Raw genomic sequence first — 24033 nt, forward strand, 5'->3', positions numbered from 1 at the left:
TACCTTAGGTTTACAACATGAGATTTGAGCAATTTCTTGTTTAAATGCGTAGCTTGAAATGCCTGGTTAATCTGTCGAAAGGAAGGAAAAGTACAAGTGTGTCAAATAAAATTATTTAATAAAAATAACACAGATAAAAATACTACTACAGGAACACACTAAAACAGAGGTGCAGAACTGTTTAGGGGTGGGTGGGATGAGGAGGTGGATTGCACACACACCTGGCACACTACAAGCCAGTTGACACACCTTTTTTCTTTTCTTTTTTCATTCTTTTCTTTTTTAATTCTGCTTCACATAGAGCGGGAAAGGAGGAGATGGAGGTCATGGAGGAAGGCATTGTTAAAACCTTCTTTTTTAGGAAGGCCTTGAGGCCACACGCATGTTAAACTCCTTCAATTAATTATTTTAATTTGTTGGAGGCTGTTTTAATTACATTGGTTTTAGTAGCTGGTTTTATTCTCTACTTTCCCCGCTTCAGTCAATAAGCTTTTATTTAGGGTGACCGTATGAAAAGGAGGACAGGGCTCCTGTATCTTTAACAGTTGTGGAGAAAAGGGATTTTCAGCAAGTGTCATTTGTATGCATACAGCATCTGGTGAAATTCCCCTCTTCCTCGCAATAGTTAAAGCTGCAGGTGCCCTCCTCTCTTTTGTATCTGGTCAAGAGAGTAGGACTCCTGCAGCTTTAACTGCTGTGAAGAAGAGGGAATTTCACCAGGTTCCCCATATATACAAATGATATAAATGACAAAATTTCACCAGGTGCTACATGCATTCAAATGACACCTGCTGAAATTCCCTTCTATACAACTTTAAAGATACAGGAGCCCTGTCCTCCTTTCCATATGGTCACCCTATTTGTTGCTATCAGCCAAGGGTAGGGTGACCATATGAAAAGGAGGACAGGGCTCCTGTATTTTTAACAGTTGTATTGAAAAGGGAATTTCAGCAGGTGTCATTTGTATATATGGAGAACCTGGTGAAATTTCCTCTTCATCACACCAGTTAAAGCTGCAGGTGCCCTGCCCTCTTTTAAATCTGGTCACTCTAGTATAGCTCCTGCACTTTAACTGTTGTGAAGAGGAGGGAATTTCACCAGGTTCTCCATATATACAAATGACACCTGCTGAAAATCCCTTTCTATGCAACTGTTAAAGATACAGGAGTCCTGTTCTCCTTTTCATATGGTCACCCTAGCCAAGGGTCACTGAAATTTCCCAAAAATTAAAAGATACCCCAGCTAGCCATCTATCAAAAGTATGTTATGATACGTTATAAAAACGAAGAGATTGAGTTACTCAGGTTCTAGGCTAACACGTGAAAACCTTCCGGTCCTTCTTCTAGCTCATACTTTTTAAAATTCTGCTGTCAGGGCTGGGCCTTCCACGAGGCAGAATGAGGCGATTGCCTCAGGCAGAAAATGCTGGGTCAGTAGCAGCAGCAGCAGCCTCCAAACTGTTCCTCCTGGGCTTCCTTGCTGTCAGGGCTGGACCTCCCATGAGGCAGGGTGAATCCCCCACCTCAGGTAGCGGAGCGGGAGGGGTGGTGAACTGCACGTTCCCCGCCCCCACTGCCACCAAGAGGGCCTCCCGCAAGTGATGCCAGGCAGGCAAGTGAAGGAGTACTGCCGAATGGACAAGTGCTGCTGAGCAGGGGGGAACTCCAGAGCCCCACCAGCTGCTTTCCTACTGTGGCATTTGCCTCACCAGGGGAGCAGAGCTAATGAAGCTCTCCAGAGCTGCTGTCCTCCTAGCAGCACTGCAGAGGTTGCCCCAGAGAGCCTCGCTGGCCCCACTCTCCTACCGTTGCACATGCAGTAGGAGACCAGCCAGTGGGGCCGTGCAGAGGCCAGAGTGCCCTCTGGCTCACTCTGAAAATCCTTTCAGAGGGAGCCCTGGAAACCACCTGTACCATGTTTTCCAGCCTATGTGGCTCTTCAGAGAAGCTGCCTGCCCAACTGGTGGGCAGGCAGCTTCTCTGAACAGCTGCCTTGCCTTGCCCGGAAAATGTGGTACACCCTTCCTACAATGCTCGGCTCTGAGAAAGGACCCTCTCAGAGCCAGGCATTTTGGCTTGGGTGGTTCTCTGGAGAGCCCCCCGCCCCAGGTCCTTTCTCTAACCAAGCCCCACTCTGAGGGAGGGAAGGCAGCAGCAATGGGGGTGAGGAGGGTAGAGAAGATGTGGCGAGATGCCAAGGCCGCAGCAGCGGCAAGAACAAGGCATGGGGGGGGGATGTTAGCTGTCCCGCCTCAACCCTGCCAGCTGATTTTGTCTCTTACAGCTGTTCCTGTATGCTTGGGCTCCCTAAACTAGCCTGCTATCACCAATGTTGAAGAATAACTGCCAGTCTTCTGTATATGGAATGGGAAGGAGGCACCATCTTGTGCTTTACTTCAGGCAGCAAAATGTCTTGTGTGGCCCTGGCTGCTCTCCTTCAATGTTTTGAATTATTTGTTGTTTATTTAAAACATATATTCCCCATCTTGCCTGACAAGAATTCAAGGCAGCTGACATCAATATTAAGCACTGTTAGCCCCTCGAAGTCTGCTCAGGAATGGTAGGAACGACATATTTTAAATAAACAACAAACACGAATAACAGTCAGCACGAATAGCAGTTAGCTGATTCAATAGTAGTAGCCGTTTATCCCTGAGGTACATAGTTAGTATCTTTTACAGTTTAAACAGTCCTCCTGAGGATAATACAGAAAAAGAGATTCTACATTTTTGGGTTAAACGAATTTTGACGACCATACAGGTCAGTCTTTGTTATGTTTGTGTCTGTGGGAGAGCAGAGAACTAGGAGAAACTGGCAGCTAAGAACTATTTATTAAGGGAAGCTTTTTTCATTTGGCGAGTAGATAACCTCTGGGCCGGGGAGTTATGGTTATACGTAAGCTTACACAGCACAGTAAAAATATTGGAGTTATAGTATAGGCTCCCTGGGTTCATGGCAGTGGAATCCTTTGAGAAAGATGGGTCGATTAAAAACTGATCGCTGAAGGGCATTTGCTTGTATGAGTGTTGTTCTTTGTTTGTATTGTATATTGAAGATAATATGTAAAAAGTATGTCTATTTTTAAAGAGATGTTTTCTGATAGATTGTATGATTTGTTTGCAGCTCCTGATGAAGGACCTAAGGGCCCAAAACGCTGAGCTAGTGTACGCGTCAATCTGTCTTATTTGAATTTACATATCATTTTTTATTGAAGAACTCATTATTAAGTATTTTAAACCTTACTTTGCACCAGAGTACACATCTCCCTTTTTCTTCCCTGGGCAAATGTGAGTCGTTCTGAATCATGTGAGAGCCACACAACAGCTAAATGGGGGAGGGGGGGAGGTGTCGGTCCATGTACCAGTTCATTTGATCAGCTTTGGCTGTGCATTATCGCAAGTACTGCTGATGGAAGGGAATCTTCCCAGACTCTTCTAATGGAATGGTACTACAGTATTCCTTCCAGCTCTGAAAAGTGATATATAGCCACAGCGGTCTAAATTCTCAAATTAGTGTTAATAGCTTTGAAAAGGGACAGTTCTTTAGATTATTCATTCTCTGGTACAGTTGCCAATCTAAACTGAATTTTCACAGTAAATTTGAAAGCTCCTGCTGGAAAGAAATTAGAGAGAATTTCAAGAGAAGCAGAAGTAATTTTCTTGGCAGGGGTCCACATGATCCTACCTGGTCCATAAGTTGCCACCTACCTTCCCCCCCCCCAACAGTTAAAGGACTTTATACAGAGTGGGTTACAGAATAAAGACGATCACTCAAATCCCCAAATAGTTAATTACCATCTTTCTTCGATTCTAAGATGCCATCAATTGTAAGATGCACACTAATTTCAGTACCACCAACAGAAAAAAAAGCGTTGATTCGAAGAAATAATAAACGCACCCGCGATTCTAAGATGCACCCCGTTTTTAGAGATGTTTATATGGGGGGGAAGTGCGTCTTAGAATTGAAGAAATAGGGTATGTTCTCTGATGCCATTACTGACATCCTGAGCTTTTGGCAATTAGGGAATGTACAGGAATGTTCTGAAGTTAAATACTCTGGAATTAGTTTTATGTGAAATACATTGTCCAATTTTTAGGCAGATTAAACACTATACAAAGGAATTCTGCTCTATGTACCCTGAGGCTTTTTTTCTGGATGGCCAGGAAAAAAAGACATAATATACATAAAATCCATAAGTAGACATAATTTGAATCCCAAAGCTTTAGCCTTAAGCACCAAAGAAAGCTCTTTTTTTAGTTCTCCTCCCCACCCCTCCACCCACCCCCAAATCCAGGATTTTTTTAAAAAAGATAGTTTACTCCATGGCAAAGAAAGCTATCGGCACCCACACGTAGATGTTGGAAATACTATAGTACAAACTTCTGGGAATTTGTCTGATCGTTTCAAGGTAACCAGTGAAACTGCAAGACCTACCATGAATCAGTATACTAGATGCCTAGAAAGTCCCCACTACCACCTTCCAACATAATCTGCAATAATTTAATGAAAACAGTAGATTGGGCCATTTTGCTTCATTCAGCCTTACATTCATCTGCAAATCTAGAACATATTCCAGGCAGCACTTACAATAGCTGGGGGAAAGACTGCATTTTTCCAGTAACAAATTTCGAACGTGAAAAAGTGGGCACACTCTCCCTGGCCTACTTCTCAGGGTTATAGCCTCAAGAAGGGATATAATGTGTTACATGGCTGTATAGATATAAAGAAGAGCACTTTTAAGATTTCTAATTGGTTGGTTTTTCGAAAAAAAGTTTTCCCAAAAAGTTTTTTGAAAGAGTCCTTCAAGAAGGCTTTTTGAAATGGTTTTTATATAATAAAAAAAGGTTTTTTTTCAAAAAATAATTTGACAATGTATTACAAGAGTCTTGCAGGGAAATGACAGTGTATGTTTTAAATTAAGTTTTTAATTGTGTATTCATTCAGTAGGAGCCAGGACAGAGAGTTTTGTACAACAAATTTGGCTGCTAGCATAAGATATATAGATATCTTAATTTTTATTGTATTTGTATAGGTGTTGTCCTCATTCTTTTTCTTTATACTAAATAATGGTTTTGTAATCTGTTTGTTTTAGCTCCTGAAGAAGGATTCTTTCGAATCCGAAATGTTGAGCTTTTCACATCGTGAAATAATAAAACGTCCATTGCTCATTCGTACACAGCACCAGAGCTCATATCTTTTTTCTCCACTTTCCATTGGTGCTATATTCCCCCTTACCCAGCAACGCTACTTCTCAGGGGCCCGAGCCATCTGCTTGACCATGGTTGAAAGAAGGATGCTGGCCTTGACGGGCCTTTGGTTTGGTCCAGCGGAGCAATTCTTACGCTTTTAGTTTGAGATATTGCACTCTACATGGGGCTGCCCTTGAAGATCAGAAGTTGCAGCTGGTGCAAAATGCAGCAGCTAGATTGCTCACCAGAACATCCTATAAGGACCATATAACACTGGGGCTCTTCCACATGTCGTCCTGAGGCCGCTTCTATGTGACCCCAGTGCGACCCCAAAACGATCGTGTAACTTGCCTTTGGAAGAGCTGAGGGAGAGGCGTCCTTGCCGCCGCCGCCATCCACAGATCTCCTCGCTGACCGGGACAGAGAGTTCAGGGGAAGAAGGCGGGGTGGAGAGCTCCACCCCGCCTTCTTCAGTAGAGCTCTCCGTCCCAGCTGGCGAGGAGTTCTATGGGTGGTGGTGGCGGCGGCGGCAGCAAGCTTCCTCGGCTCTTCCAAAGGCAAGTTACACGATCGTTTTGGGGTCGCACTGGGGTCACATAGAAGCGGCCTCAGGACGACGTGTGGAAGAGCCCCTGGTCTTATACATGCCTGCCTGAGATTTGAGACGCGTTAGAGGAACCCTCCTCTGCATCGCCCCAACGCAGGTATATGGTGGGGCATGTGAAAGGGCTTTGTCTGCGGTGGCACCCCGGTTGTGGAATGCTGTCCCCTTGGAGGCCTGCTGGTGCTGATGCTAGCTTTGTTTTGGAACCAAGTTAAACATGGCTTTTTATCATAGCCTTCAAGGGCTAAATTCTCTATCGTTGCACATAGTTTTAATTGTTTTTAATTGTTTCTATTGCTTTTTAAAAGAAGTCCACTGGTTTTAATGTGTTAACAATTTAATACGTTTTAAGCTGTGTATATTATTTATTGTTTTACTTTGTTCTGATTTTATCTGTATGGTACTCTGAGATCGCAGTGATATAGAGTGGGATACAAATGTTTATATAAAAGAATAAATAAATAAATAAAATAAAGCAAGAATCCCTTCCTTTAAGAAAGATACTGCACAAATAAATAAAAACATAAAAACATTGCATGAAGAGTTTTTTAGAACAGGGGTGGGCAGAAAATAGTTCTCCAGATGTTTTATTTGTATATTACATTTCTATTTATTACATTTCATTTTGGACTCTGACTATTCCAGACCACTGGCCATGCTGGCAGGGTTTTCTGAAAACCGAAGTCCCAAACTTCTAGAAATCTTCCTTCTGCCTACCCGTGCCTTAGAAGACCTTCCACAAATAGAAAGAAATCATTCTCACTTACCAAAGTCTCGATGTTTGTGCTTAGATCTCTATAATTTGTTGAAGTCTGTTTTTCCAAACTAGGGTGGTATTGCACATTATTGATTCTAAAGGAAGCATTGTAATAGAACAACCTCTGATCTGCAAAGGGAAAAGATGGGGTGGGGGAACAAGTTAACATTTTCTTCTTCTCTTTTTGCACATTGGTCATGGTAAATATTTATCTGCAATAATACAGCACAGTTAAGCAGTCGTTGACAGAAGTACTTCTTGAAGACCTTAAGTTTGGGAGGACCCAGTGTCAGGAGTAAGGCACATTTTAATCCCAAAGTAGGGCACTTCTGCATCTATCTGGCAAGATAGAGGGAGGTAGAAGGGGGGGGTAAGGCTGTCCCAGACAGTCCAGGAAGCTAATCCCCAGATAGTTGGAGTTCCTGGATTCTGTAGGCACCAGTCTGGTTCAAATACTTCCCCTTCCATGGGGAAGTATATCAAAAATATTTCTCTCAAGCAGTACTAAGAGCTGTGCTTAGGATCTGAAGGTTTGAGCTGAAGTTCCAGGGTTAGCCTCCTTCTCAGTGTCTTCAGGGAAAGGACTAAAATGACAAGGTGAATGGCCAAATTGGGGTGGTCTAATAATTATTATTATTATTATTATTATTATTATTATTATTATTATTATTATTCTAGTCTTGAACATTTTGTCATTTTCCATTCACATACATTTCCATCAGGCTCTGGCCCTGAGGAACCAGACACAGCCACTTGACCCATCAGGTGCTGCCTTCACTAGGCTCTGCCCTTAATCTGTCTGGCACCACCAGCAGTCTTTATGCTCTGTCCCATACATCTCACTGTCTAAGCCTCAGAAGATCTGGCAGCCCTAACAATGCTCCACAACAAAGTGGCATAACCCTGCCCTGAGCGTTTCAAAAATATGGAGATTGGAGACGGGGAAATAGGACTCTGGAACCCACAAGGGCAGAATCTACGCTACTACTTTAAAACAGTTTATAACAGTAGAGACAACTGTTGGGGTCCAGGATACACTCCATATACAGTTTCCAAAACGTTTTCAAAGTGTCATATCTTGCTTGGTGTAGATCCGGCCTAGGTGAAATGACTGCTTCGTGGACATCTCCAGCTGGAGAAGGTGGCCATACATAAAAGCAGACTGGGTGGACCCTTGAGGAAAGAGTATCTCCCCAATTTGGGCCCTTTTGAAACTTACGACAGTGCATGTCCTGAGGTGAGGCTACATTTTTATCCCAAACCTGAATGACAAAGTTGTAACTGCTGAAGAATTTGAAACGGGAGAACAGTTCGGGGCAAACAGACTGATAATAATTGATGCACTCACCATATATCAAAAAATATACAAGCAACCCGATGATCGTGGCTAGGACCACCAACACTGCTAGGACAATCAATGCAATCATCCATGGCTCCAGATATTTCGTTCTTGTTACTGACCTAGCCATTCTGAGAAGAATAGGCAAAAATAAGTTTTTTTATGAAAGACAACAAAAATCTGTTAAGTGGACAATTGGTGAAATAATCAGAAATTAATGACATGCATTTTCAATCACATTAAAATTGGACAGCATGAACACATGCTCACTTTGTAAGCAAGCCAAGGGCTTCTTTGGAAGTTTTAAGTGTACACAACATTTCATAATTCAGGGAGTACATTTAAGAGGGTCTTCCGGTCAATAAATTATTTATCCATAATACTTAAATGGAATTGCAGTGACTTTTTTACTTGGATCCCATTTGTTTCAAAGCCCTATTCAGACATTATTCCTAAGGCAATGGCCTATCACAAGAGGTAGGGGCAGGTGAAGAACATCACAGGCATACTGGATCAGACCAAGGGTTCATCTGGTCCAGCATTATGCTCACACAGTGGCCAACCAGCTGCCTGTGAGAAACCCACCAGCAGGATGTGAGTGCAACAGCACCCTCCAACCCATGTTCCCCAGCAACTGGTGTATATAGACATACTGCTTCTGATACTGGAGGTAGCATATAACCATCAGGACTAGAAACCATTGACAGCCTTATCCTCCAAGAATTTGTCTAACCCCCCTTTAAAGCCTTCCAAATTGGTGACTATCGCAACGTCTTATGGTAACGAATTCCATTGTTTAACCATGTGCTATTTAGGGAATATTACATTTATAAACAGCTATATCCAGTACTTTAATAAGCCTGTGTGTAATTGATAGTACTCATTTTCTAGGATCAAGCAATCAACATAAAAGGTTATGAATGACAGGGAATGCACATTCTTGATGGCAATTAATAGCACTTAGGGCCAGATCTTCAACTGATATATATTAGCATCACTTCATTATAAATAATAAACCAGCATTCTAAGGGGCCAAAATATAAACTGGCTTTCCTCATTGATCTGACACACTCCTGTTTTCATGCATTAAAGACTCCCCAAATCATAGAATCATAGAGCTGGAAGGGGCCTACAAGGCCATCGGGTCCAACCCCCTGCTCAAAGCGGGAACCCACCCTAAAGCATCCCTGACAGATGGTTGTCCAGCTGCCTCTTGAATGCCTCGAGTGTGGGAGAGCCCTCAACCTCCCTAGGTAACTGATTCCATTGTCGTACTGCTCTAACAGTCAAGAAGTTTTTCCTGATGTCCAGCCAGAATCTGGCTTCCTTTAACTTGAGCCCGTTATTCCGTGTCCTGCACTCTGGGAGGATTGAGAAGAGATCCTGGCCCTCCTCTGTGTGACAACCTTTTTAAGTATTTGAAGAGTGCTCTCATGTCTCCCCTCAATCTTCTCTTCTCCAGGCTAAACATGCCCAGTTCTTTCAGTCTCTCTTCATAGGGCTTTGTTTCCAGACCTCTGATCATCCTGGTTGCCCTCCTCTGAACACGCTCCAGCTTGTTTGCGTCCTTCTTGAATTGTGGAGCCCAGAACTGGACGCAATACTCTAGATGAGGCCTAACCAGGGCCGAATAGAGAGGAACCAGTACCTCATGCGATTTGGAAGCTATACTTCTATTAATGCAGCCCAAAATAGCATTTGCCTTTCTTGCAGCCATATCGCACTGTTGGCTCATATTCAGCTTGTGATCTACAACAACTCCAAGATCCTTCTCGTTTGTAGTATTGCTGAGCCAAGTATCCCCCATCTTGTAACTGTGCATTTAGTTTCTATTTCCTAGATGTAGAACTTGGCAATCTCACAGAAAGGCAAAATATGGACAAAACAAGAACAGTCATTTGCCAGGAATGCATACCAGAAACGAAGAAATGGCCTTACTAAATAAAGGTATCAGAGGGGGAAAGCAGGGCTGTCTCTACTGTCCATATTTTGCAGAAGGTGGGGGAGGGACATCCACAGAGGGGTAGGCTCCCACTCTGAGCCCTGATCATAGAGAGTTCTAAATCACAGGGGAGCGTACATCTATAGAGCAGGCTTCCCTATACATATAGAAGTGCCCCCACAATGCACAGATGGCAGGGTTGTTATCCTTATAAAACCTTGTAAGGTGTGTCAGAATGATGATCTCCGTATTGCAAGCAGGATCTGAGAGAGATCTTGCCTAGGGCCAGCTACTGAGTTCATGGCAGAGGCAAGATTTTAATCAGGAATTTCCTGATTCTTCACTGCTTATGCTATTCCAATTTGCACGGAAGAGAAACATAACCCTACCAGCTACATCTCCCACTCCAGTATGACTGAGTGTGGAGGCATTCCCAGGAGTAACCCTGCAGGGCGTGCTGTCAAGTATCAGCCAGGTCAGCTCCCAGGTGTCACGTTCCAGGACCCAGGCAGCTGGCTGAATAGGAAAGTGGGCCAGAAAAAGGCACATGGTCCAAAACAGGCAGATGTCAAAGTCCAGAACAGCAAACATGTATCAGAGGGGCCAGAGGTGTGCTCAAAGTTAGTCAGAAATTGGGATGCAAGGCAACCATCAGCAAAAGGAAGCAGAAGTCGGGAATCCACACGGTAAAGGCTGGTTGCTCGGTCAGGAGCTAGCTCTGAGAACAGGGTTTTACAGTACCAGATAGACAACGGTTGGCCCTTGGGGTCAGCTGACTGTAGGCTTGGGCTAGTACTATAGCCTAGATGGCACTGTTAAAGCCAGAGATTAGTCTACCACAATTGTAATGAGAAGACCGTACTAGTGGCACAGGAGATAAGGCACCAGAACCTGATCTGCCTGGAAGCTTCTGTGAGATTCCCCTTCTCCCACTCCCAGCACCCTACATCAGCTAATTCAGGCATGTTCATGAGCTGCCTTTCCACAAATGGTGTGCAAGGCTGGAAACATAAAATCTAGATTAACAAATTTTTAATTAAAAAACCTACCACAGGAACAACTAAAAACACATTTGAAAAATGCAACAATGTATGAAATAGACAGCGCCCAACCAATTAAAACTCTCTTCAGCAAACTCCCTTTTGCTCCTATTTTTATTTTATTTACTTATTAAAACGTTTCTGTCCTGCCTTTCAACCTCAACTGGGCTCCCAAGAGACCAATTAAAATCAATAAACAAGCAATAAAACAAGCAAAACAAAAAACCCAAATAAACTAAAATCAATAAAAGTCACAGAAAGTGCATGGGGGTGGGTGAGTGGGTTTGAATTAGTTCAGTGAAACAAAACGAAGTTCCACCTGAATGCTAACAAAGAGGGGATAGAGAGGGCTGCTGATAGTAGGGAACTCTACAGCCTGGAGGCCACAATGGAAAAGGCCCTGTCCTGTTTCCTGGCTAACAGAACCTCGGGAGAGAATAGGAGCTCCAGGAGACACACTCCCTACTGTCACTTCTCTGCCTGTGTTTTCATTCCTCAGTTACTTCCTCTTTCAAAAGCGGAAGTACAGAACCAGCACGAGGCCCATTGAGTCCGCTGTTCTAATGGCGCTGCTTCTCCTGCACACAGCAGGAGAGAGCAGCAATTCCAAGTTTAAAAATACATCGGACTTAACAAGGGTGCTTTTTTTGTTGTGAAAAGAAGGCCAGAAGGGGCGGAAGGAGTGCGGGAGGCAGACGACGTCATGTGAGGGACCTGAGAAAACTCTGTGAGTGCCCAGTAACGAGCGTGCAATAAAACGCTCATGGAACGGGAGATTTAGGATGCAAAGCAAGGCCTCTAATAAGGATTCCAATGGGTGGGGGAGGCTCTTGCGAGAGAAGGTAGTCCTTCAAATATCCTGCTCCAAAACCATTTCAAGCTTCATAGACAACACTTTGGATTGTGTTTGGAAACAAACAGGAAGCCAATACAGATTGAACAAAGTCCTGGCTGCCACATTTTGCACCAGCTAAATTCCCTCAGAAGCAGCCTCACGCAGAGTGATTTGTAGCAATTTAACCTGCTTGGGACCAGGCATGTGTGACGGTGGCCAGAACTGCCTTTCTCTGGAAAGTCTGCAGCTGGACACATGAGGCAGAGCTGTAAGAAAGTACCCGTGGTTACAATAGCTACCTGATCATCCAGGAGCATCCCCTAAACTATGAACCTGATCCTTCAAGGGGAGCGCACTCCCCTCCAAAACAGTTTTTATACCTAATCCTGGATCAACTCAACCAACTGCTCAAGAGCACCTCTATCTTGTCTTGACTGAGGTTCACCTTATTAGCCCACCTCCTTTCTACTCACTCAGCATCAGTTCAGGCACTTCACATCCTCTCTGGGCTCAAATGGAAAGGAGAGAGAATTTTTGCTCCCTGGAATATACCAGGGGCAACACCCCTGCTGCATAGGGAATGTGCACCTTATTTTAATGCAAAATTGCACTACCAGAAGCCCTGTGAGGACAGCATGATTCTACATGCACCTTGTTTTAAAGGGGAAATGCCCCCTTTTCCCTCACTGCTGCTACACAGCATCAACATTCAGTGGCAATTCAGTGGAATAGCAGCAGCAATTTCATAGAATCATATAATCATAGAATAGCAGAGTTGGAAGAGGCCTACAAGGCCATCGAGTCCAAACCCCTGCTCAATGCAGGAATCCTGACAGAGGGTTGTCCAGCTGTCTCTTGAATGCCTCTAGTGTGGGAGAGCCCTCAACCTCCCTAGGTAACTGATTCCATTGTTGTACTGCTCTAACAGTCAGGAAGTTTTTCCTGATGTCAAACTGGAATCTGGCTTCCTTTAACTTGAGCCCGTTATTTCATGTCCTGCACTCTGGGAGGATCAAGAAGAGATCCTGGCCCTCCTCGGTGTGACAACCCTTTAAGTATTTGAAGAGTGCTATCATGTCTCCCCTCCATCTTCTCTTCTCCAGGCTAAACATGCCCAGTTCTTTCAGTCTCTCTTCATAGGGCTTTGTTTCCAGACCCCTGATCATCCTGGTTGCCCTCCTCTGAACACGCTCCAGCTTATCTGCGTCCTTCTTGAATTGTGGAGCCCAGAACTGGATGCAATACTCTAGATGAGGCCTAACAGAGCCGAGTAGAGAAGAACCAGTACCTCACATGATTTGGAAGCTATACTTCTATTAATGCAGCCCAAAATAGCATTTGCCTTTCTTGCAGCTATATGCTCATATTCAGCTTGTGATCTACAACAATTCCAAGATCCTTCTCGTTTGTAGTATTGCTGAGGTAAGTTACTTATTTCCAGGACCGGTGCCAGACTATTTTGCGCCCTAGGCAAGGCAAGCTACTTGCACCCTCCCCCAATTGCGCAGAAGTCCGAATGTGTGCGCCGAGTGGAGAGCTGAGACTGGCTCACTTCGATTTGGGACCGAGCTGTTTGGAATTCACCGGGACTTACTTCCGTGCGAATGGAACCCGCTATGCAGCCTGGTGTCCCGATCCCCTCCGCACGTTTACTTGGGGGAATAAGGCTTCCGAGTAAGGAGGCATAGGCAGATCGGGCCACACTGGTGCTTCCCGGTGCAACGCTTTCTCGGATGCAAGTCCCGTTGATCCACACGTGCAGGATCGGAGTCCACACGTCCCTTGCTTTCCTGTGGGAAGGGAGAGGGAGTCCCGCTTGCCTGGACATCGCGGCCTGTTTGAGGAGAGAGGCGAGGCGACCCGGTGCCCTTTCCTCGGGAGTAAGGCAGAGGCTGGCTTGGGAGGGCGGCTTCTGGGCAGAAGTCCAAACGTGGAGCCCCCCCCCCCCAGCATCCCTGGCTTCGCTTCAGCTGGGCGGGTGCAGGGCGCCATCTCGCCCGCCCAGGCCCATCTGAATCCTTGGCCAGCCCAGCCCGGATCACAGCCAACAATGCGTGTGAGTACTGCAGCACCCGGCGCCCCTCTTAGTTTGGCGCTCTAGGCGGCCGCCTGAGTGGCCTCTATGGTAGCACCGGCCCTGCTTATTTCAGAAGTAAGTTCCAATGTATGTATTTATTTATTTATTTATTTATTACATTTCTATACCGCCCAATAGCCGAAGCTCTCTGGGTGGTAGACTTACTCCAAGAAAGTGTGCCTAAGATTGCAGCCTTAAGCTGTCATCTGAAAAGGGAACTACCACCTCCCAAATAATTACTTTGAGAACACCTAATTGAAGAAAGTAGTTAACTTCTCAAAAAGATCAAAGACTGTGATAAAAAAAAAAACTGATTCCAAGGTACCGACTGATTTATATGGGGAACTTGCCCCATAAGTTTGTGGAAGAGGATGGGAATTAAAGGGAGAGGAGAACTGAAAACATCAGGAATGGGCTTGTGTAAAGTTATCCAAATTATCCTTGAACAAAGAGAATTAAACAAGAAGAAACCAAGGAAAGAAAGCTTTGGGTTAGGGCTGGATCTGGAATTCTCCCTCTTCCCAATTGTGTACAGTATTTTGCTCAAGCACACTTTGCTTCTTCTTTCAGATCCTTCTGTTCATTTATGCCTTTTTCACCTCTACACCTCTATGCATTGAAAAAACACTACATAAAAGAAATCTTCAGTGATACATATACATGAATCAAGGTTCATTATCTGTGTGAATGTGTGCATCAGTAATACAGCACAGAAAAAGATGCAAATGAGCTGAAGGAACTGAAAGTTGTGGTAAAATATCCATGCTTTCAATTCCAGAATTAATCTGAGAAATCATCCTGAATTCTATTTGGATGTACTAAAACATGTGCTTACACTACATGGAGTGAGTGGGGCCATTCTCACCAGCCCAGCCCTTGCTGTCATGTGTACCATTTCATGCCATACATTGAGATAATGCTCTGTGATGTAATCTGAGTTGCAAGGTTCTGCTAGGGTCTAATCTTTAGCAGAGGTCAGGTTAGGTCAGGGTTTTTCAGGGAAGCAAGATAGGAGGGCAACCAGGATGATCAGGGGTCTGGAAACAGCCCTATGAAGAGAGACTGAAAGAACTGAGCATGTTTAGCCTGGAGAAGAGAAGATTGAGGGGAGGCATGATAGCACTCTTCAAATACTCAAAAGGTTGTCACACAGAGGAGGGCCAGGATCTCTTCTCGATCCTCCCAGAGTGCAGGACACGGAATAACGGGCTCAAGTTAAAGGAAGCCAGATTCCGGCTGGACATCAGGAAAAACTTCCTGACTGTTAGAGCAGTATGACAATGGAATCAGTTACCTAGGGAGGTTGTGGCCTCTCTCACACTAGAGGCATTCAAGAGGCAGCTGGACAACCATCTGTCAGGGATGCTTTAGGGTGGATTCCTGCATTGAGCAGGGGGTTGGACTCGATGGCCTTGTAGGCCCCTTCCAACTCTGCTATTCTATGATTCTAGGAAGAGATCCGTACAACATAAAGTTTTGAGTGATGCTGGGGCTGGAAGCTAGACAGTGTTGTCTCTGTATGTTACACCAACAAAGAGCAGATCAAGACTGAGCCTTAAATAGGATATTGACTAAATTTCTGCTGGTTGGCTGTGCTTCTACATAGATTGAGGTGTTGTCCCTTAAAGTGGGCTGACCTGCAAGTGGCTGTAGATGTGAATAGTTGTGCCATCCAAAACTACTTGTGGTATGAAGATGGCAAGGCAACCTCCTCTGAGCACAGGAGAGCCATCTTCTGTGGAGCATCCTTGGAGGACAATAGATCGGCATCATCTGAGGATGAGGGTTTTGAGTCTTGGTCCATGACACCTTGTCCCCTGCAAACCCTGCCCTCCCTCCACTGTCCACAATTGTAGGAAGATCTGAAGAGGGGTACCTGCTGTACATGAGATGACTGGGAATTCTGCACAATCATGGTTCCAAGTCATGGGGCCAGCCTACACATGAAGAGCAGGCTACTCTCTTAAGGCCTTCTCCGAATGCATGGAAAACATTCAGCATGACACAGCAAACATAGCAAGGCAACAAGCACATGCAGCAAATGTAGCCCCACTCTTCTCTTCCCAGCAATTGTAATAATGTGATTTAGAATGCCCAAGTAAGACTTAAGACAGGGCTGTTCAACCACAAGCCCATGGGCCAAGTATGGCCACCTGTCGTCCAAATCTGGCCTTCTGTGGTCTCCCAATTCTAAAAGGGCAAAATGCCTCTCCCAAGGCTAACTTGCTGACAGTAAGAGCTTTAAGCTAAGGTATGCTTAATCTTTTGGCTCTGCCGCTTTTGCTTTCTTCCCCACCCACCATTGGAATGAGGCTCCCGAGAGCTGAAAAAGGTTTGGCACCCCCTCCTTTAGGGCAGAGCAAACCAACGGAAGAATAAACACCAGCTCATCCCTATTGTGCTTCTAATATAAATAAGAAGTGCATCTTCTTCCAAAAATGGAAACTTTCCCAGCCATCTTATATGATTTGCCAAAATATGGAAAATGGAAGCTATGGTCTCTGACACTTAGAAATCAATGATGGTCTAATACCTATTGTGTTCTTACTTGACATCAATATTCTGTTCTTGAATAAAGGCTCATCTACACCAAGAAAGTTATTCCACCATGAAAGTGGTATGAAAGCGGTATATAAAAGGCAGGAGCCACACCACTGCTTTATAGAGGTACTGAAGTGCACTGATAATTGTTTATTTATTTATTTAGAATATTTATATACCGCTCCCCATTGAAAAAATTCAGAGCGGTGTACAAGATAAAATGAAAATAAAAACAGAATAAAACAGTTAAAACAAAATTTAAAAGAAGCAAAAACAGAGATTCAAGGCTGCATATTAAGGAAAGGCTTCTTGGAATAAAGATGTTTTCAGGAGGCGCCGAAAGGAGTACAAGGTTGGTGCCTGCCTGACTTCCAGAGGCAGGGAGTTCCACAGGAGGGGCGCTACCACGCTGAAGGCTCCTCCCCTGGTGGATTCCAATCGGAGGATGGATCTAGGTGGAACCACCAGGAGCAGACCCTCGGATGACCTCAGTGACAAGGCAGGTTGGTAAGGGAGAAGGTGTTCTGTTGGGGCCCATGGACACATACCATTTACTGCTTTCATACCACTTTCATAGTGATATATCCTCCTTGGTGTAGCAGTGTCATGGGCCCCAACAGTTGTCAGTGCACATCAGTACCACTAGCAGTAGTGTAGATCCTGCAGTGCACTGCAATACGATTATAAAACAGTAGTGTGGCTCCTGCCTTTTATATACCACTTTCATACCGCTTTCATGGTGGAATATCCTGCTTGGTGTAAATGAGCCCCAAGAGACAATTATTTAAGATGAGGCAACACCACTGCAGATTTACTCAATTCCTTAAAATATGGGCTCTCTGGAAAGCCTGGAATAACCTCCCTGAACTAAGTTCAACTTCTGATTTGTTTACATTTCAAGGGATGAATCAGAGGTTGAAGCAAGCGGCAGAGGAGTCAACGAAGCCTGGCAGTTTTGGGGACTATTGACTCAACTATCTCACCTTGGGATTATCGCTATTCCCTAACATGTATACAACATGTTCAAATATTCAAACTGCTTCTAGGGTTGTTGCCTCATTAAAAGAATTTTAGTCAATTTAATTAATCCATTTAATTTAATTTAATCCATTAAATTTAATCCATTAAAACAAGAATCTTGTTTTAATGGATTAATTAAATACATTTGCACATGAATTAAAAAAACTAGTTCTGAATTTTTTAAAAAAACTCCTTTCCCATTCACTGTCCCATTACCAGGTGATAAATTTTGGTGTCCCATTTTCATTTAACGTGGGTACATTTTTAAAAGGATTGGGTGGGTGCGTAACATTACTGGCAGAAGGGAGATTTTTTTCTTATAATGTTGATTTTAAAACTACAACAACGAGTTTCTCTCAGAGCTCCATCACACCAGCAATTTATCACACATTCGCCATGCCTTGTATGCGGTTCTGCAGCTCAGTACTCACATGACTTCGCCCATGTCCTGCACTCATTTCACTTCTTCCCCTCCATGTTTCATTTCTTTTTGGAGGGGGGAGAGTCTGGTTTTTCCCCCTCTATGCGAAATAAATACACTCTTCCTATCCTTGCGCTCTATCAGACCATCCCATTCTTTCTTAGGAGCATGTGTGTCTAAGGGTGGTCTCCCTGACAAAAGAGGAGGCTGGTTCTCTGAGCTTCTCAAGAGGTTCTCTGCTCATCTACTCAACCGTGAAGGGAGAAGGAGAGAGGTCCCATTTAACTCTATGAACTTAATCCTCAGTAGACATGACCAGGGGTACATTTTCACCTTAAAATAAATGCAGAAAATGCACCGGGACAGGAGTAGCAGTGGTTCACTTCCGTGCCTCCCTAGAATTGTGAAGCTTCACAGTGAAAGACTTGGTTGTTTTTAGAAATTGAGCGAGGCACCAGCGTGCCCGGTCAGGGCCAGCACTGCCATAGAGGCAAGTCAGGCATTGCCTAGAGTGCCAAGGTAAGGGGGGGCGCTGAACGCCGTGCCCGGAAGTCGCCCTCCCACTCCCAGAGCCACTCTGGCCGAGCAAGGGCAGCTTCTGGGTGCGCCATTCCGAAGCCACCTTTCCGCCCCCCACCCCAGTGTCCCTGGCTTGGCTTCAGCTGGGCACCTGCCCAGCCAAAGCCAAGCCGGGACGCTGGGGTGCTGGTGGGGGGCAGGCGGATGGCTCCACATTCTGACTTCCAGCGCGCACCAGACGTCAGAACGTGGAGCCCTCCAACTGCCCCCCCCCAGCGTCCCGGCTTGGTTTCGGCTGGGCGAGGGCCCAGCCAAAGCCAAGCCAGGGACGCTGGGGAGGGGGGCGGAAGGGCGGCTTCGGAATGGCGCGCCCAGACAAAACCAAGCCGGGACACTGAGGGGGGCCAGAACGGACAGCTCCACGTTCTGACTTCCGGCGCGTGCTGGACATCAGAACGTGGAGCCGTCCGACTGCCCTTCCACCCCACCGCAGCGTGCCGCCCAGCCGAAGCCAAGCCGGGATGCTGGGGGGGGCCCCGCCCAGCCAAAGCCAAGCCGGGACGCTGGGGGGGGGGAAACAGACGGCTCCACATTCTGACTTCCGGCAGTCAGAACGTGGAGCCGTCCATTCGGGCCCCCCCCCCCCCCCGCGTCCCGGCTTGGCTTTGGCTGAGCGGGACGCTGGGGTGGGGGTGGGGGCGAACGGATGGCTCCACGTTCTGGCATTCGGGCATGCCGGACATCAGAACGTGGAGCCACCCGCCCACCCGCCCCACCGCAGCGTCCCAACCAGCCGAAGCCAAACCGGGACGCACATTCTGACTTCAGGAATAATATGCCCACTCATCCTGCATACCCTTCTCAACAGATTCCCCACAGATTTGGAAACTTGTTCCTTTCCTTCACTAACGTCAAGCCCAGTGTTCTTTCTAGAGGGCTTTTAGGTTAGCACTATAATAAAAATACTTCCTGAAGAAAAAGAGCATACTTTGTTTTTAAGTTATACATGCATGCGCTGCACCTTAAAATGGGTATACCCTTCTAAGTGAGAGAGAATGGGGAGCGGCTTGTAGGCCATTTTGGTGTTTGATCTGACATGGCTCATTCATTTGAGGCTGCAGACACGAAGTAATGAACATGGCATGCGTGAACCGGCCTGCTGAGGAAAATGGTCACCCTTGCTGCAGAAGTGCCTTGAGGCCTTCTTGCCAATCTAAAATCAAAGTCAGGATACTGCACACCATAAAGACTATGGAATCTTGAGCGAAGGAAATTGCTGGTGTCCACGTCACCAGAGTGCATGACACTTTGGGTTGGAATATAGTACTTGAATACTTGGCTTTGATTGAACTTTAATGAGGGCAATAGACTTCCCCTCTGACCCATCCAAGGGATTACAAAGCTACCTGGAGACACACAGCACTCTGTGTTGTGCAACTGTGAGTAAATCCTTGGTGTGGGCCTGCCCGTATCACCTTGCAAGGTATTTGGTTCAGAGAGAAGATAGAAATGTCTCCAGGAAAAGAATCTTCACAGCTAAATTAATGGGTGAAATAGCACAATAGGGCCTACACGTTATTTATTTTATTTTATTTATTTATTTATTTATTTATTACATTTCTATACCGCCCAATAGCTGGAGCTCTCTGGGCGGTTCACGTTATCCAGTTTGAGCAGAAGAAATAATTTTGAATTTTGTGACAAAGCAAAACAAAACTGAAATTCATGTTCTTATAACAATTATGAATGTTGCATTTAAATTCACTAAGCATTTTGCTTGTTAATTTGCAGTCCATTGCTCACGACGTTGTAATGTGCACCTTGTGAATTTGTAATGCAAATTCCTCATTATGCCCAAACAGCTTAAATAACTTGAATTATTTACCCTGCTTGGCATGCGTCACAGTGGTATTTATTTAATTATTTATTACATAGTTGTTGGCTTTGACTTTAGTCAAGAGTTTTACACATTAATTACTTGGAGCCAGAATTCTTGAGAGAAATTACATGTTTGATTTGCAAGTCTGAAGACTGAGACTTGCTTCAACTTTATATCTGATATACTTTTTTAAAAGAGAGGTTTCCATCAAAGTGAAATGTTGTAATGTACTAGACTATTAAGCATAAACATGCAACGAATTAGGAATAGTTTTTGTAATCCTTTTTTTAGGATTCTGTGCAAACACGTGACAAGGCCTAATGACTGCTCCATGAATGTCAGGTCATAGCATGAGACATTTTCCTGCTGCCATCACATAAACCAGAGTACCCAGCTGCCACAACACTGCATCACACAACACCACCTCCAGGCATTAGTCTTTGGGATCAAATATGGTGGTTCCACAAATCCTTGCGGTTTAAAGTAGCCACAACCCTTCCCAGTATCCCAGTTTTTCGTTCGCTATACTGCATTTCTGTAACTTGTCAGTCAAACATTGGCTAAGGAATAGCAAATGGTCACTTCCCAATCATATTCTTCTTTACATGGCTAAATTTTATTGTCCAAACTTGTTGCCCTGACAATGCATTGAACTATAAAAGCCTGTTTTTCTCCACTTTTCTTTTCCCCAGCTGATGTCTTCATATTTTGTCACCCAAAAAATAACCAACATGTTTTGTATTTAAGTATCATTTATTTATTATTTATGAGATCTTAATGAGATAGGGTGGGATACAGATGTTTTAAATAAATAAATAATGATACTTAATAAATTGCAACATGCTCTTCCTATCCTTCTCCACATCTCTTTGTGAAGTGAATGCATCGGAAATTTAGGGATGCAGAAAAGATCAGGGCCAGTGGATGCCCGTTGTGGTTGGTGGGACGGAAGGCAGAGCGGTAATTATAGCCAGAGCTAAGGGATCGCAGTAGCAAAGGGGTTGCGCCAGAGAAGGAACCCATTACACAGAAAGGGCAAACTGAGGCAAGTTAAAGTAAAGCAAGGCAATCACGATTGGCTGTAGGAGCTGTGCAGCAGTGCCAATTTTCCCATTCAGCCTGGTCCTCCTCATTGACTCCTCATTGACTTCTCAATGGAAAACAATAACTCCATATATGGAAAACAGGCATATGTCTTGCCTCCATCTGCATGCCCATTGCTTTTTGAGTGATTTTGGACGCACATGCAATGTGCATGCCCAGGGCTGGCACTGCCATAGAGGCAGCTCAGGCGGCAGCCTAGAGCGCCAACCAAAGGAGGGTGCCGAACGGCGCACCCAGAAGCCGCTCTCCTAGAATGGCTTCCGGGCGGCTGTTCCAAAGCCACCGCCCTGGCCAGACCCCAACCCCAGAGTCCTGGCTTCGAAGCCAGGATGATGGGGTTGGGGGGGTGGCGGCTTCAGAACGGCGCAACGGGAAGCCACTTCCGGGCACATCGCTTCAAAGCCTCCGCCCCATCCTGCCCCCCAACCCCAACGTCCTGGCTTCGAAGCCAAGATGCTGGGGTTGGGGGGCGGCGGCTTCAGAATGACACGCCGGGAAGCCACTTCCAGGCGCGCTGCTTTGAAGCCTCCGCCCCAACCCCAGAGGCACACCTGCCTAAGGTGCAAAATAGTCTGGTGCTGGTCCTGTGCATGCCCAAAGCAGATGATGACCTGACACAGGAAGCCACTGTTCATGTGCAGGCAACGTTAGACAACAAACACATGAGCCAGAGACTGGGTTATGCATTGTGTGCTCACAGTTCTGCTATGCTGAGTAAGCATTTAGTGCACGAACCGTCATGGGGCAAATTTGTTGGGGCTGACAGGCAGGAGGGGCTCTGCCCTGCCCATCCTTAGTGATGTCCCACCCCTGGAAAACATATCAGATGCTGAGGACAAACCACCAAGGGAAAAGTCATCACTTTCATATCCTACATGTAAGGTTGTAAAAGGCATCTGACTATCCGCTATTGGGGACGGACCGCTGGACTTGTCTCAACTTTTAGTCTCAACCAAGAAGTCAATTATTATCTTCTTAAGTCTATGAATGCCTCAGCATTTAATTTCTAATTGGGCACAGTCCACTGGAAAGTTCTCTTGTGCAAGCCCTATGGAAGTAAATAGGGGTCTGCTAAGAGCACCCATTTATTCCAATAAGACGGGCAGAGGAAAACATTGTGGTGGATTTTGCCCATTGTGAGCAACACCTTGCATTTGCCCATGAATGCATTCACGCACCAGTCCACAATTTTGAAAATGGTTCAAAAAGTCATGACAGTCTGAAAATATTGCCAAATGAAAGATTTGCTGCCTTGAAGAATTTAAATAATATTAAAGGAACAACTATCACAAGTTTCAAGTACAATAATCAAGGGGCTGTCTATACAGTTTAAAAGCCGCGAGATGGCTGCATGGTGGCACTGCGTCAGTTATATAACGCAGCAGCCACCACGGGGCTTTCCCACAAAGATGTGTGCTGGAAAAGTCAGGGACTTACCCTGACTTTTTCTGTCACAGCGAAGTCACTACAGCACTTCTGCCATCTGTCCTCACTCCGGCACTGTGCCAGGGGCCATTCCCAGGCAGAAGGCAGCCTCTGATTGGTCACCGGAAGCCAGGCAAGGGGTGGGCCTGGCAACCGCATAGCCACCAGAAAGCCCGCGCTGCTTCTTCCTGTGAGGATTACTCACCACCACCTACAGCAGCAATACTGTTTGGTGGCAGAGCAGTGCCAATGCAGCACCGTGAAAGTATGAAAAAAGGATTTATCTCACAAGTCTGCAAATCACTTTTCTTCCTGAGTTGTTTTTTTCCGGGTAAAATCCAACGTAAATCCTACTTAGAGTAGACTTAAGTTAGTCCTGATTAAGTTAAGTCCCATTCATTTCTGTGGGTCTAATCTTAAGTAGGGTTTATTTTACATTTTACTCAGCTTCTCCTGTCTCCAGCCCCATACCCCATTCAATTATTTGTTGTTGTGGCAGAAATCAACACAATTAATAATAGCCTGGGGTGGATCTCATCCTCAGTGTAATTGACAGATGCTCAGCTGTGATATGGCCACAAGACAATGTCCAACTCAGACCTGGCCAGAGTAACCAAATTTGAAGGAGGACAGCAGGGCTTCTGTTCCTTTAACAGTAGCATGGAAGAGAAGATTTCAGCAGGTGCAGCTTTCCTTTCTCTCTTTGATTCAACCATTAAAGGATCAGTTCCCTTGTTGTTTCCTATACCTTGTCCCCCTAATAGGGCTAGCCCTCTTCTTTGTTTCTAGAAAGCCTAAGAAAACTCCAGACATTTCCCAGTTTGGCCATATGGCCATCCCCCATTTATAAACAATGACCCTGGGTAGAAACCACCTACCGGATAGCATGGGCCACTGTAGCAGACACGTCCTCAGTAAGAAACTACCTCTGGGCCCGGCATCACCCCAAGATTCCTTCTGAGATATAACACAGAGGCTGTCACACAATGTGTTGAGTTGTCACTCTGTGTTTTGCTCCTCCCTTCATCCGGGACCAGACAGCCTGCAGCTGAAGATCTCCGTCTGCAGTGACAGGACCTGTTCAGGGAGGTGCCAGATCTGAGGATACATGAAGAAGCATTTCAGGAACCGGCATCAAAACATGACAAATGTTGTAACAACACAAAACCATTCCCTATTTGTAAATTGTGACCCTGGGTAGCACTGGGCAGCATTGACCACCAAGGCCTGAAACAGCAAAGCAAATGTTCACAATTTCCCAGACAAAAAAGCTATAACCAAGTTGCAGTTTCATTTATAATTAATCTATTCAACATGGCTGTTTCTCAGCCAACAGAGCAAT

The 24033-nt window shown here is 45.2% G+C and overlaps 1 protein-coding gene across 1 annotated transcript in view; it reads right to left on the reverse strand.

The window, feature by feature from the left end:
• The window catches only part of LOC134402092 (transmembrane protease serine 11C-like), a 42905-nt gene extending 19264 nt beyond the window's left edge, over window positions 1-23641 (reverse strand). Inside the window, exons 1-4 of the mRNA XM_063131425.1 lie at window positions 23570-23641; window positions 7898-8019; window positions 6560-6678; window positions 4-71 (exon numbers count right to left, since the gene is read on the reverse strand). Of these exons, the coding sequence (XP_062987495.1) occupies window positions 4-71; window positions 6560-6678; window positions 7898-8018 (308 nt within the window). The 5' untranslated portion in view covers window position 8019; window positions 23570-23641. The remainder of the gene's footprint in view (window positions 1-3; window positions 72-6559; window positions 6679-7897; window positions 8020-23569) is intronic.
• Window positions 23642-24033: the final 392 nt, after the last annotated feature.

The sequence above is a fragment of the Elgaria multicarinata genome, chromosome 1 (genome assembly GCF_023053635.1).
Source record: "Elgaria multicarinata webbii isolate HBS135686 ecotype San Diego chromosome 1, rElgMul1.1.pri, whole genome shotgun sequence".
NCBI classification, from domain to species: Eukaryota; Metazoa; Chordata; class Lepidosauria; order Squamata; family Anguidae; genus Elgaria; species Elgaria multicarinata.